Here is a 13,632-nt window from a genome sequence, read left to right as displayed (position 1 = left end):
TAAAGCTCTTGGCTGTTTAAATCATAATGCTGAGATCTAACTTCAGTGATCAGTAGATCTTATTAAACACTCCTGTGCTCAGAGGTCCTCTGCTTGACTGAGTTCTGTGGACAAAAGCCTTACTAAAGATTGATATAATTGCAAGCAGTTGGGGTGCTGTGGGTTGCTTTTGGTTTTTTCTTACATAGACAGATAGATAAACAGGCATTCACTCTTTTTATTTGGCTTGTGAAAAGGTCCAACATGATCTGACAGAGTAAGTACAAAAGATTACTTGCTATACACAGGTCAGGCACCAGAGCTGCTCAACGAAACCATATTTTTAATTAAATATATTGTTAGATGCAATTCTTTGGTCTAGGCATGCTTCAAACTTGCTGCATAGATCTGCTGGACAGGAAAATATCGAATTTGTCTATTACAAGGCCTCATTCTTGTAGTCTCAGAATCACTCCAGTCCTTCATTTGCAGATTCCAGGCATCCCTGGCAGCCTGTGAGGTGCTGGTATTTCTGTTTTCACATGGCACTGAGGCACTCAGTAGTTAAGACCACCCTGAGGGCAAGGCCAGTCTGCCACTGCTTTGGCATCCATATTCCAGGCTTTTTTGGTCCGTTGCCTTAATATCCATAAATCTCATTCTCCACCCAGGCTGATTCCTTGCTCCTCCCCACATGATCTCCACACAGCTCATAGATGTCATTGGTGACAAAGCCACTTTCAGTACTGGCCAGTGTCACAAAGCCACTGGTTGAGAGATTCATGGCCACATCATCAGAATCCCTGGAGGGGCTGCCCAGCACTTTATCTTCCTGGGCACCACGGAAGGAAGAATTCTTCGTGTCAGGTCTGGTTCCAGCCAGATCTGCTTCTGATTGCTTCTTGATTACTTTGTAAATATCCAGATTTGGGCTGTTCCTCCTGAGGTTTGACAGCCATGCATCTTCCTCCTTTGGGCTTGCATCTCTGTGCTCCTGTCTCCTTATGGATGGAGGGAAGAGGACAAGTCAGGGAATACTTCTTTACAGAGGCAAACACAAAACAATGCAACGTGGGTCTAACAATTTTTGCTCCAAATTTATATCCTCGTGTTTCTATAACTACGTTTTTCACTTTTGAAGGGAATCTTCTGGTAATTCAGATCTTTAACAAGTAAACTGAAGTGCTAACACTTCAAAATCATCATCTTCTTTTACATTATTCCCTCACTTCTCTATGTCTGTGAACACAATAAAATGGCACCATGTGATTTACTTGAAATCCTGGCTCACAAATAACTCAGCCTGGAGCATCCATGCTACTTTTTAAATGTTTATTATCTTCTCTCCTTCTAAGAGCATCTTTCAGGATCCTGAAGCTAGCTGTAAGATGTTTGCCAAGAGAAGATATCACAGGTTCACTTGTTACAGAAAAATGTCACTTACTTCTTCACAAAAAGCCAAAAACAGAAGATGGCAGCAAGGACCATCAGGAGAATCAGCACAGGAATACTGGGAATAAGGATGTAGGCAAGACTCTGGACAGGTTCTAGGAGTGAAAAGAAGATTTCAGTTTTTATTCACTTCCAGTTGCATTTGATATGCACAGTGTTTTATTTAAAAAACCCCAAAGAGTTGCAAAGGGCAGCAGCAGCATCACACCTCAGGGGGCTTCTTGTCTTGTTCATAATGTACCAGAATCAAAGGTAACAAGTCTAACAGAGACCAATCATCTAATTAAGGAGGTTGAAGTAAAATAAGCTCCAATACTCAAGATGAGGAACCAGAAACCTTACTGTCTCATGGTAAGAGGGCAATGGCAGTACAAGTTAGATAAGATGTGCTGTCTTTTAGAAACTTAGGAATCCCCAGTCAAAGATTTCACAGAGCAAAATGTGTTTTATTAGCTGTGAATTTGTAGAGATGAAGCAGTGTGGTAAGAAGAAATTGGTTTTAATAGGAAGTTTTTCATAGTTAATAACAGACTTAGAACCAAAATATTAACAATTTAAAAGTTCAAAAGCAATGCAATAAATGAAAAGTACCTTTTTCAGACCCCAAATACTTGGCAGAGCTTCAGATTTAGAACACTTTGGTAGCCAATCAGTTAAAGTTTGTACTGGAAAAGATCTGGGGGAAGTTTGTTTTTTAAGAGGCTTCTACATTTAGGGCCAAACACTTCCAACTGAGATGTTTCCTGTTTGCAGCCACATGTGAGGAATGGGATCCTGCCTGGGCAGGGAGCAGCCCAGCTGCTGGATGCACAACATACCCTGGGCTTCCACAGCTGTGACATTTCCATCTTCCCTCCGGCGTTCCTCTGGGAATACTGGGTTCAAGGGCTCTGCTGCAACATCTGGAAATAAGCAGCTTAATTAATATTGCAGGGGTTATCTGAAAGAGTTAAAGAAGCACAAAAAGGGAGGTGAGAGGACATAGAGGAGGCAGCCAGCTGCAGAGATGTGGAAGGGGTGATGTGTCCAGTTCTGAGCGCCTCAGTTCAGGAAGGATATCAAGGTCCTGGAGCAGGTCCAAAGGAGGCAACCAGGCTGGTGAAGGGACTCGAGCACAGACCCTATGAGGAGAGGCTGAGGGAGCTGGGGGTGTTCAGCCTAAAGAAGAGGAGGCTCAGGGGAGACCTCATCACTCTCTACAACTCCCTGAAAGGAGGTTGGAGCCAGGGGGGGGTTGGGCTCTTTTCCCAGGCAACTCTCAGCAAGACAAGAGGGCAGGGTCTCAAGTTGTGCCAGGGGAGGTTTAGGTTGGAGATTAGAAAGAATTTCTTTCTGGAGAGGGTGATCAGGCATTGGAATGGGCTGCCCAGGGAAGTAGTGGATTCTCCGTGTCTGGAGATCTTTCCAAAGAGCCTGGATGTGGCACTGAGTGCCATGGGCTGGGAACCACGGGGAGAGTGGATCAAGGGTTGGACTTGATGATCTCTGAGGTCCCTTCCAACCCAGCCAATTCTATGATTCTATGATTCTTTTGCTAAGATTGATCCAGATGCTGGATCAGCAAGAGCAAAACCTTGTTCCTGTGTTCCTGTGTTCTGGAAAAGCACCAGGGAAATACAAACTGCAGGGAAGCTTCTTGCTCAGTTTTCTGTTTGTGTGTCCTTAACAATGAGTGCAACAGAGTGTTTCTACTGAAAGTTAGCATATCATTACAAAAACACCCAAACAAACATCTTTAACTTACCTCTCTGAGAGTTGTCTCTTGGACCACTCGTTGGCTTCTCTAAAAGGAAAAAGAGAGCCACAATTTCCTCATAAGTAAGGAGGGAGACTAAATACTAAATACATTTAATAACGTGAGCACACTTCTTTGGTGTTCTCTCTCCCTCAGGCCTCATTTGAGACCTCAAATACTTCATAGAAATTCTCTGAGAATCCGTGTCACTCACAAGGCTACAGCTACAGCTACTAAGGACTGAGATTGCTTTGCCCAGGACTTGCAAAGATACCTGTCCCCCACCAGATCCTCCCAGTGTAGCTAAGAAAGGGGTTCCCTATGTTACTGCAATCTCCTCGTACCTCTTCTTGGGCCCTGGGAGCAGGCTGATTTTTAAAGCTACAGAATGACTCATTACCAAGAGAATATTTGCAAATGAAGTTATTTTTCATGTTGCATCTGTCGTCATTCCATTGAAACATGTAAGGACCTCCGACACCTGGTGGAGCAGATGGCTGGTGGTACATCACAACACAGATTTCACTCCCACAGGATGGCTCATCTACATACCAGTTCCTAAGAAAAACACAACAAACGTGTCAAGTAAGACTTGATGTCACTTTCCATGGGGCTGCAGAAGCTCAGATGACAGCATTCAGAGCACCACAGAGGGCAGGATCAGAGGATTACAGCTCAGCACATCCCACCCAACTTCCACCCCCTGCTTCCACTGTGGAAAAGTAGGACCAATAACAATGTGGTTATTTACAGCATATCTCCTCTTCCTGGAATTCTTAATTCTCAAAGAAAACTCAGTGAGCAACAAGCTCAACAAGTATTTGGGTGTGAAGGGCTCAGTACCTCACTCCCTGAAACTTCTCTACAAGGTTGTGTAAAAGCTCAGGAGAACTTCAGCTTCCTCTACACATTTTTAGACTGGTGTAAAATCATCCATCTAAATGATTTTTGCCCTCCTGCCTCAGTGCCTAATGCCTGCAAAATTCTGACACCTGTTTAATAAGAAAATGAGAAAGCTAAAGTAGGATCAGTTTTTCTTTGCCTAGAAAAACACTAACAAGAAAAAAACCCTGTCTTGTAGATATATATATATATATATTTAATAATAAATTTCACCACTGGAAAGCTGTGTAGTCCTTTCCAAGCAGTACACAGGAAGGAGGCTTTAATACTTAATACTCTGTAATGCAACTGTTACTGGAGAGGCACCTCAGAGAAACACTTCTGTGTCCTCATCTTGAAAAAGGGCACAGTAGGTGTCTTATAAAGAGCAACAGAGAGAACAGGGTGTCTAGAGGGTGACTTGTGTACCCCTTACATGGGGATGGGATGAATCCCTCTCTGAAGATGCTACAGCTCTTTAGTGACTGCAGAAGGATGATAGAACAACACTGCTTGATTCTTGTGAAAGAATCTTTTCTGATAGGTAAAACCAAGTGGCAGTCCCTGGCCAGGTTTCTCCCCAGCCTCACTCCCAGGTACCCACCGGAATTTGGATGAGCTGCCATCTGACCAGGAGTAGAGGTTCTGACACTCCGTACTGTTCTCTGCCTCCTCCACTTTCCTCCTAAGCCCTATCCAAAAATCTCCATCAGAAGCCAGGAGACTCTGGATGAATTTTTCAATCAGTCTTTGCTCTGCTGCTGTTTCAATGCTGACCAGGTGCCCCCCATCAGCTCTGCAGGCAAGGTGTGCTTCTTCATAGCTGGTCCTGCGTGAGGCATCGTGAAAATAAACCACTTTGTAGCAGGGCTGCTGTGTCCCACCCCGGCACACTGTCTGTCCTGCAGAAATGGAGAGAAACCTGTTAGAGAAACCAGGGTTAGTGCCAAAAGGGAGTGCTCAGACTTCCATTTGGCTGAGGTTTGCACTGTATCAGAGTTTGTACAGAGAACAGAACACAGGTAGAAAAAGCCTCTTGTACTGCTGGGCTGGCAAATGGCATCTCCAAACTCTTCTTACTGCACAGAATTATTCTGTCTTGAACTGCACTGCTCAGATCCCTCATGGATTTTCTATTTGAAGAGAACCTCTTGGCAAAGAAGCAGAGCTGTGCCAGAGAGCAAGCTGAGATGTGCAGCCTTTTAAAAGAGAGTTCTTTTACAAGGACCCAAGTAGTATTTTTAAAATAATAATAATAATTATTATTATTCAGGAATTCAGATGTCTAAGGTTAGAGATCCTCTTACACAATCAGATATAATAATTTCTCTCCTGGGGTTCCTATAAAAGGGCTGTGGAGTGCAGACTGCAGAGAATCAGGATGTGTTCAGACAGTGCCATTCCAAGCCCTGCTCTGCACTGTTATGTTGCTGTCTACCCAGAGAATAAACAGTGTCTGTTTTCAGGCTGTCATAAACCAAGGACTTCCTCCTGCATGAAGCAGCATGGCTTATTTGGATGACAAGGAAAAGAAGGATCAAAGTGCAAAGATACATAATCTCAAATGATGCCTTTGTGTATTTCCCAGCCAAAGACTTCCAGTGTTTAGACTGTGGAAACAAACAGTTTTGGTTTATTCAGTAAATATTGCTTTTCAAACAGACACTACATTCTAACTTAAATGTTTTTACAGAAAAAAAAACCAAAAACAAACCAACATTTAGTGACATTTGTAATGTACTCAGAACAAACTGGATGTGAGGACAGGAGGGATTATAAATCCCTTCATGGAGTATATTCTAGATTTTCTTTATTCTTCTGTGTTCCTGCCTTGCCACCCTGAGAGTGGGAGTTTAAACACCTTTTGTAATGGAATTTTGGAATAATTAAGTACTCAGAATCACAGTGGCTACACAAAGTAAAACTGGCAGGACTGCAAAAGCAATATTAAAGAATACACCTGTGATTCTCTTGGTAACCTAAGGCTCATGCAGGCTGGGTGAAAAGGACAAAAAACCACTTACCTCTTCTGAGGGAAATGTCCACTGCTATTGTGAAAGGCATAAGTGAAGCACAGATTGCACATGGTTACTCAAAACCTGCAGCAACTGTCCAGCAATGGTGTCAAAACCACACTTGGCTTCTTTTCCAGCACACAAATGCCCTTTTTCCCCATTAACTGGCAGAAAATCTCTGGCATCAGCCAGACTTGCCATTGCTTTAAGCTAGGGAGAAATTTATTGTAGCTGATTACTGCCTGGACTTTATTGCTCTTTAGGTTCCCAGATATAGTTTAGGTAGCAGAAGACAACTGGATCTGCATCTCTACCCAGTGATGAGAGTGTTCCTCGTATTTTCTCCTGATTTCCTCACTGCCTACTTGGCAACTGCCTCCAAACTTGCTGATTTCAGTCAGCCTTGGTAATGCAACACTGTGGATGAGTCCATTCCACTGAGAAAAAAATAATCTCCAACCCCCCAGCTGGCAGCTGAGCCCTCTAATGCAATCCCACAAAAGCCCTGCTGAAGACAAGAGCATGGCAGAGTTAAAAGATGTATTTATAATAAAACTATTTGTTGGAACAGCATGAGCATTCCAAGATGACAGGATCCCGGCTTTCCGCTGACCATATGGCTGCCATTCCTCTGCACAACACCAGGACTACAGAACCAGCATCAAAAGAGACTTCGCAGGGGAAGACAACCCAATGTTGGCTGGAAACTCAGCCAGGCTGGGTGAATACCACGGGAAGTCGGATAACAAAAAGTGGACGATAGCCAGGTCAGCGTTTAAAATTCCTAGAAGCGAGGCAGAAAAGCAGCAGAGAGAGCAGAAGGGCTTTCCATGGGAAAAGGAAAATGGAACTGGAGGATCGGGGAGTCCCCACCAGGCACTCCGGACTGCGACCACCCAAGGCGGAGGATGCGGAGGTGTCCCCGGGACAGGCTCAGCTCCCGCTGGGGAGTCAGAAGGGACAAATGACCCCGAGTTACTGCACACCCATCCCTGTCCGTGTCCCCGGGCAGCCGAAACCTCCGGCACAAGCGGGGAGCGGCGGCCCGAGCTGCCGTGCCCATTCCGGACCAGGGGAGGAATTCCGATGGAGCTGCCAGCCCCGTGTCCGGACCCCCAGGACCCAACCCCTCCCGCTGAGGATCTCCATCCCCTTCCTCCTTACCGCTCCGCAGCCGCGTCCCCGCAGCCCAGCCCAGCGCGGCAGCGCAAAGGGCCGCGGCCGCCAGCATCCTCCCGCTTCCCGGGCCAGCGCTGGGATGCTCCGCCCGGCCCCATGCGAGTGGAAAAGGAGAGAGGGGGGGGTACGGGGAGGAGCCGTCTCCTCCTCCTCCCCCGGGCTCCGCTCAGCTCGGGGAGGAGGGGGCAGGGACAAAGAGCCCCGGCCAAGAGCTCGGGAAGGGCACCCACCGCCTCCTCCGCGCATCTCTGCTCCGGAGGCATCTGGGTCCGGGTGCTCCCGGTCCTGCTGCTCCCCCTCCCTTTTCAGCTGTCCCCCCCTGCCACACTGCGGGCACCTCATCACTTGTGCCTGTTTTCCCCTGCTCCAGCTTCACAACTTCCCTCATCCCACATAAGGGAGGGCAGGAGGCATCTCCATCCATCAGCAAAGGCTGATCCTCCCCGGACTGATGTGCAGCTGCCTGTAAGGAACTGCTTCGAGCCTGGATAACAGAACACGGGAACTTTGTTTCCGAAATTACTCAGTTCTGAGCCTGCTTCCTGTGGGTAGGGAGCTGCTGTGCACCTGTATCCGGGAACATCAACTTTCCAGATCAAATTTAATGGCTCAGCCTCAGAGAGCTGCCTGCAGGTTGCAGAAAGGGGCAGGGAGCCAAATGGACCGAATACAGGATCTCCAAGAGCCAGTTTCTGCTCAGGTTCTAGCTGAGGTCCACATTTTAAAATAGGTGAGTAATGATTCTATGAAAATCCCCTGGAGTGAAGTCCAGAGCAGCGTGGTTCTGACAGGACTCACAAGTTTGTGTTGAGAGATCTGTAGCAATTTGTAGATCTAAAGCAATATAAATCCATTACAAAAAACCCCAAGCTGCTCGTTAGACAAAGCTAGAAATCCCAAAGCACTGAGCTGTGCACTCCCCTGCATAGTGGGGAGGAAAAAAATCTATCATTATTTCTATTTTTAAAGCACTTGGAAAGAGAAGGCCTATGAAAATACATACACAAATGATGAGTCTGCTGAAACCAGGAAAAAGATGAGTAAAAAGAAAAAAAATAGGATCTACTGAAGGAAAAAATTAGGGAAAAGTGTGTTGTACATGGAAAATATTTTGACACAGGTAGCTCTTCTCAAAATGTATTTTCTCATCCACAAGTCTGAATTGCCACTGGAAATGGGGATCATCTTGGTCAACACAGACTATAAATATTTTATCAGACATTAGGAAAGTCAGCATGATAATATTGCCAAGTAATGAGCACTAGGCAGCCGTTACAAAAATACAATTATTCTAATTAAATACAACAGTAATCAGTACTCTGTGCTCTGGGTGAGTTTGCTTCAGTAAATACAGTGATGCACAAGTTTTCAGATTAAAATGTTTAAAAGAAAAAAAGTAATAGTTTAGTAATCTGGGCTACAGTTTTCTTCACAGGCTATAAGATGCTGTTAAAACCATGAATCTTACCTCTCCATTCAATTACCTCTCATTTCAGGCAAATTGCTCCACCAGTTCTCCTTGACACAGCTTCAAGAAGCCTCAAGCTTTCCCTCTGCAATTATCTGATGATGGATGGAAGGATTCTGCAGGTTCTTCCTGCAGCTGCCCCCCTCAGCATCCTTCACACCTTTCCCTTGTACAGGAACTTCTGTATTTCTCCTCTAGCTAACTTCAGAGGTAATAGTCATACTAGAAATTAATTCCTCCTAATTCCCTGTATTTTCCTGAAATCTTTGCTTTCAAACTGAATTGCTGTCAGTCATTTCTTTTGTATCTATATATTAGGTTGGAGGGAAGGAGGGCTAATCAGTGGGCTGCAGTTTCATTGCTTATTTTGCAAGTTGTGGCTGTTCAGGGACATTATCTTGATTAAACTGGTGTCAGTGTGAGAAAAATGGGAGGAAAAAAACCCAAACCACCCCAAACTTATATAAAGTATAAGATCAGCTTTGATCTTTGGCTGATGTGGATGAGAAATCAGCTCTTTCTAAAACCAGAGTAAGACATTTACTTACCACTCATCCATCCTAAACTTACTGTTTATCCTGGAAGTCAGCTTTAGACAAACACTGAAACAACAACAGTAAAGAGTTGGGGGGGTTACTACTGTACCTGAGCAGTCCAGATTATAAGAGTTATGTGAGTTATTGTGTCAGAAGGAAGGGGACTCACATTTTGTTTGTTTTAATGCATAGAGTTTGGACAAAGCAGGTGCCCTTGGTTCAGCATTTTAATGAACTTTGAGAAGAGGGAGTACCTTGCATGAACCAACTTCTGGGCCCCTCAGCTCAGGAAGGATATCGAGGTCCTGGAGCAGGTCCAAAGGAGGGCAACCAGGCTGGTGAAGGGACTCAAGCACAGATCATATGAGGAGAGGCTGAGGGAGCTGGGGTTGTTGAGGCTGGAGAAGAGGAGGCTCAGGGGAGACCTCATTGCTGTCTACAACTCCCTGAAAGGAGGTTGGAGCCAGGGGGGGGGTGGGCTCTTTTCCCAGGCAACTCTCAGCAAGACAAGAGGGCAGGGTCTCAAGTTGTGCCAGGGGAGGTTTAGGTTGGAGATGAGAAAGAATTTCTTTCTGGAGAGGGTGATCAGGCATTGGAATGGGCTGCCCAGGGAAGGAGTGGATTCTCCGTGTCTGGAGATCTTTCCAAAGAGCCTGGATGTGGCACTGAGTGCCATGGGCTGGGAACCACGGGGGGAGTGGATCAAGGGTTGGACTTGATGATCTCTGAGGTCCCTTCCAACCCAGCCAATTCTATGATTCTATGAAAGCTTAAATAAGAAAGAAAAAGGAGGCTTTTCTGTCTCAAATGAATACGTCATTTCAGAAAGTATCCTCTGAAATCTTGTTGTCCCAGTTACTTCTCCCATCACTCCACTTATCAGCTCTAAAATTTCAGTTCTCCTCCCTGCTACTGGGTAACGAAATTGTATTAAGTGGGATGTGTGGTTTTTCAGGAGGACTGATGTTTAACATCATCAGAAGTAGGAACTCAATTATCTCTGCTTCCTATCTGGGGGATTACAATGGAAGGAAAGAAGTGCCTTAATATAATACAGACCTCTTATTCTTGAATTTTCTTCTTCTGATAAACATCCGTCCAGACCAAGCAAACCCATTATAAATCCTTAAATCTAGAGTTCACTAGGGGTAGTAATAAAAACCTCTAAATGGAGTTCTTCCTTTTAGTGCTCAGATTTAGTTTATGAGAGCTTTTTAGGGAGCAGAGTATGTGAAACCTGCATCTGAAACTTTGCTGTAAACCTTGAGCTGCATGTATAGCAGAAAGGAACCAGGCTGACTGCAATCCTTTCTCCTCTCTTTTTCCTCAGAAAAAGCTAGATTTCTTCTCTTCTTCTGGCCTGAAAAGAAAAAATACATTTACCAGAATAAGCACAGAAAAATGAACAAATTACTGGATTTGAACAGTAGCTGACACCTACAACTCAGGATAATGTAAACATTATTTCTCATTCAGTGCATCAATTCTCTTTTTCTTAGGCTTCTGTGAGGCTTACAGCATGTCCTGTACTTGGATAAAGTGATTCTTTCATTGAAATTAATCAGTCAGCTTGATGGCTGCCAGATGCCCAAAGCTGCAAAACCTTGCTATAATTGTGACTGAATTCAACAAAATGAACCAAAGATCAAGGGAACTGTTTCTAACTTCAGCCAGAATTCAGAAAGCATCTTAATTGATGAGAATAGATGAGATGCATTTTGGAATTATTAATTGGGAAAGGATGATTGCTGACTTGCAGGGAAGACTTGCAGACCTCAGCACCATTCTGCATCTCTTGCAGATTGCTCTCATCTGGCCTGCTTCCCAAAACAGACTGCAGGCTTTTCAGTAAAAATGTGGAACATTTTTTAAAACAAGATCAAAAATGAGTGTAATTACAGAGTCAGGCTGGGAATGTTAATACTATTTAATACTAATTGTCTTCATTTCCATTACTTGTGTGATCTGTATTCATGGTGTAGGTGTTGGACAATAATTCACCAGTTAGATCTATAGGGAATTCAGTAGCATACAGGAACTCCAGTATAGGCACTCAACAACAGTACAACTGCTGTCTGCATCTTCTTTTTCTGGCAAAGTAGTAGGAGAAACCCCAGGCTGTAGGTAACTAGTCCAGTCCTGCTGTTTAGCTGAAGAACTGACGTGGATACATCTCACTTCTTTTGCTTCTTTTCATGGTCAATTTAATGCTCAAATCACTGCAAAAACAAGAGTGGATCTACCCCACAGCATGCTACGTTTTATTGATCCTCTCCCCCAGTTACAGAGGCTACAGGAGCTGTTCACTCAAGTGCTGGGTGGCTGCATGCCAGGCTGATGGCAGCTTTTGTAAATCTCCACCAAGGCAGAAGGCTCTGTGCAGTCCAGAGCAAAATTCCAAACTTTGAAATGCCTTGGTAGAGCAGCTCTTGAATTATACCTAAAAAAAATATATATATATATACCCTAAAAATATCACCTGAGCCTGAGTGACAGGCTGAGGCAGAAGCATTTCTCTGGAAGCTGATCTAGCAATTGCCCACTGCCCTCTTTCCCACCTCTCTCACTCAATGAAGTCTTGGCTGTAGCTGCTGCTGGGCACAGGCTAATGGGGAAGTTCTATTAATAACTCAGACAATTAAAAATAAGCTTGTGTTTGACTGTGCTTCAGTGTCCCTGTGCCAGGGTTTTGTGTGTCTAAGTGCAGGCAGCACTGGTGCTTTTTTCCTCCCCAAAAGTTATCCACTTTTGAATCTGGGCACTCTCATTTGGCTACATTTAGATAATAAATCAGGCCAGAAATGCTGTGCTTACTCTGAAGAAATTAACTCCACAGCCCAATGCTTCCAGCCCTGTCCCATGCCAGCATGGCCTCCCAGTTGGGAATAACTTTAAGCTCATCAAGAAATTGGCTGCATCATGGAAATCATACACAGTGTTTTATTTCACTGCCTTGCTTGTCTACTAAATGCCTCTGCAAAGTGGTTTTCTGTTGTCCAAATCCCTGTGCCTCTGATTTTCATTGAGATGTCTTCCAAACCTCTTTACCTGGCTGTGTGGCTAGTGATTGGTACTGATGGCAATCAGCTAACTACACTGCCAAGGAACTAGGTGGATATGAGACTGAGACTTTGATGAAGGTTGGGGTTTTGTTAAAAAAACCTCTTAGAGGAGTGATAGTGATATTCAGTGTCTTCTCAATTATTAAAATTCTGGAATGTTAAGCAAGGTGTTCAGAGTGAAAAACAACATTGCATATGGTGAGTTTAATATTTAATCATTACCCAAAACCCCTTTCACTTACTAGCTTGGTAAATAACACAGGAAAGAGAAATGAAAATTGTTTTCCCAATACCTGACAGAAAAACTGAAGGGTACAACAATAAAAATGCCTTAATCCAAACTCAGTGCAAAACCAATTGCTTATACAAGAAGTCTTCTTGTGGCTGAACAGTTTGAACACAACAGACAGCATTCTTGCTCCAGGAAAGCTCTTAAGGATTTTAGTACCAACTGAAAGAAATCTGATATCACTTGGTATTGCCAACACACCCCATATGCACTTCTGTTGGACACTTAAAATTCTGGAAACAAAGCTGTAAATGAATAAAGATGATCTGTAGTTTTACAGCAGGAATGAAGATGTCTTAGGGAAGTTTTGCAGTGCTTTTTTCTGTAGTGAGGTTGTAGCAGGGCATCCTGTGCCTTGTTTTGATGGCAGTGAAGTTAGTGATTGCCCTGCGATGAATACAATCAGCTAACTACACTGCCTGCAAACCAAGCACTGTCCAGGATGGGATCATGGCATTCAAACCTAGAGAAAAAGAAAGCACTTCCAATTATTATATTAACATACTCCATTCCTCTTATAACCATATCACCCTTAATGTTACTCTGTTAAATCCAAAGTCTTTATATTAATTGTTCTTACTAATTAAAACTTCAGTGTATGCATCACCAAGGTGATTCCAGGAATGCAAAGAAAAAGCAATGGAATTCTGAAATTTAAATTATTATCAAGTGCTCCAGTGGGGATGGGAAATGAGAAAATCCTTCTGGATGAATGTGAACTGAGTGGTAGAGCTCCTTCAGAGCTGGAAGGTGGAATTTCCATTTAAAGTTTCCAGAAGAAGCTATGTGCAATTCCAGCATCAGGAATGTTATAATTTCACTGGTTTCCTGACTTCAGAAAGCTTTTTTTTTTTTTCCAAGAGGAATACAGAAACACAGATTGTACTGATAGGCAGATGTCAGGTTGCTCAAACCTTTTGCACTGACTTGTAGTAGCTAAGGAAATCAGCAAATCTGTCCTGCAGAACAAAGCTGAATGTGGGTAAGTGGTGCTGATCAGTTGTGCCTTGTGCCTAACACAAGTCTATGCAATTA

General features: G+C 43.9%; 1 protein-coding gene across 2 annotated transcripts; it reads right to left on the bottom strand.

Annotated features, from left to right (window-relative positions):
- Window positions 1-242: 242 nt before the first annotated feature.
- Window positions 243-7,331, bottom strand: LAYN (layilin). 2 transcript variants are annotated; one of them, XM_030464793.1, is made up of 7 exons: window positions 7,228-7,331; window positions 4,653-4,950; window positions 3,567-3,724; window positions 3,176-3,214; window positions 2,250-2,333; window positions 1,424-1,526; window positions 243-980 (listed from the first exon to the last, which is right to left on the bottom strand). In XM_030464793.1, exons 1-7 carry the CDS (start codon window positions 7,292-7,294, stop codon window positions 620-622), a joined length of 1,110 nt encoding a protein of 369 aa, XP_030320653.1. In that variant the 5' UTR covers window positions 7,295-7,331; the 3' UTR covers window positions 243-619. The 2 variants fall into 2 exon arrangements, with proteins under 2 accessions (XP_030320653.1, XP_030320654.1); XM_030464794.1 differs by having other exon boundaries at window positions 244-980; window positions 3,648-3,724.
- Window positions 7,332-13,632: the final 6,301 nt, after the last annotated feature.

The sequence above is a fragment of the Calypte anna genome, chromosome 24 (genome assembly GCF_003957555.1).
Source record: "Calypte anna isolate BGI_N300 chromosome 24, bCalAnn1_v1.p, whole genome shotgun sequence".
Lineage (NCBI taxonomy): Eukaryota > Metazoa > Chordata > Aves > Apodiformes > Trochilidae > Calypte > Calypte anna.
Note: the sequence above shows the minus strand (reverse complement) of the source record. Positions and strands in the feature narration are given on the sequence as shown.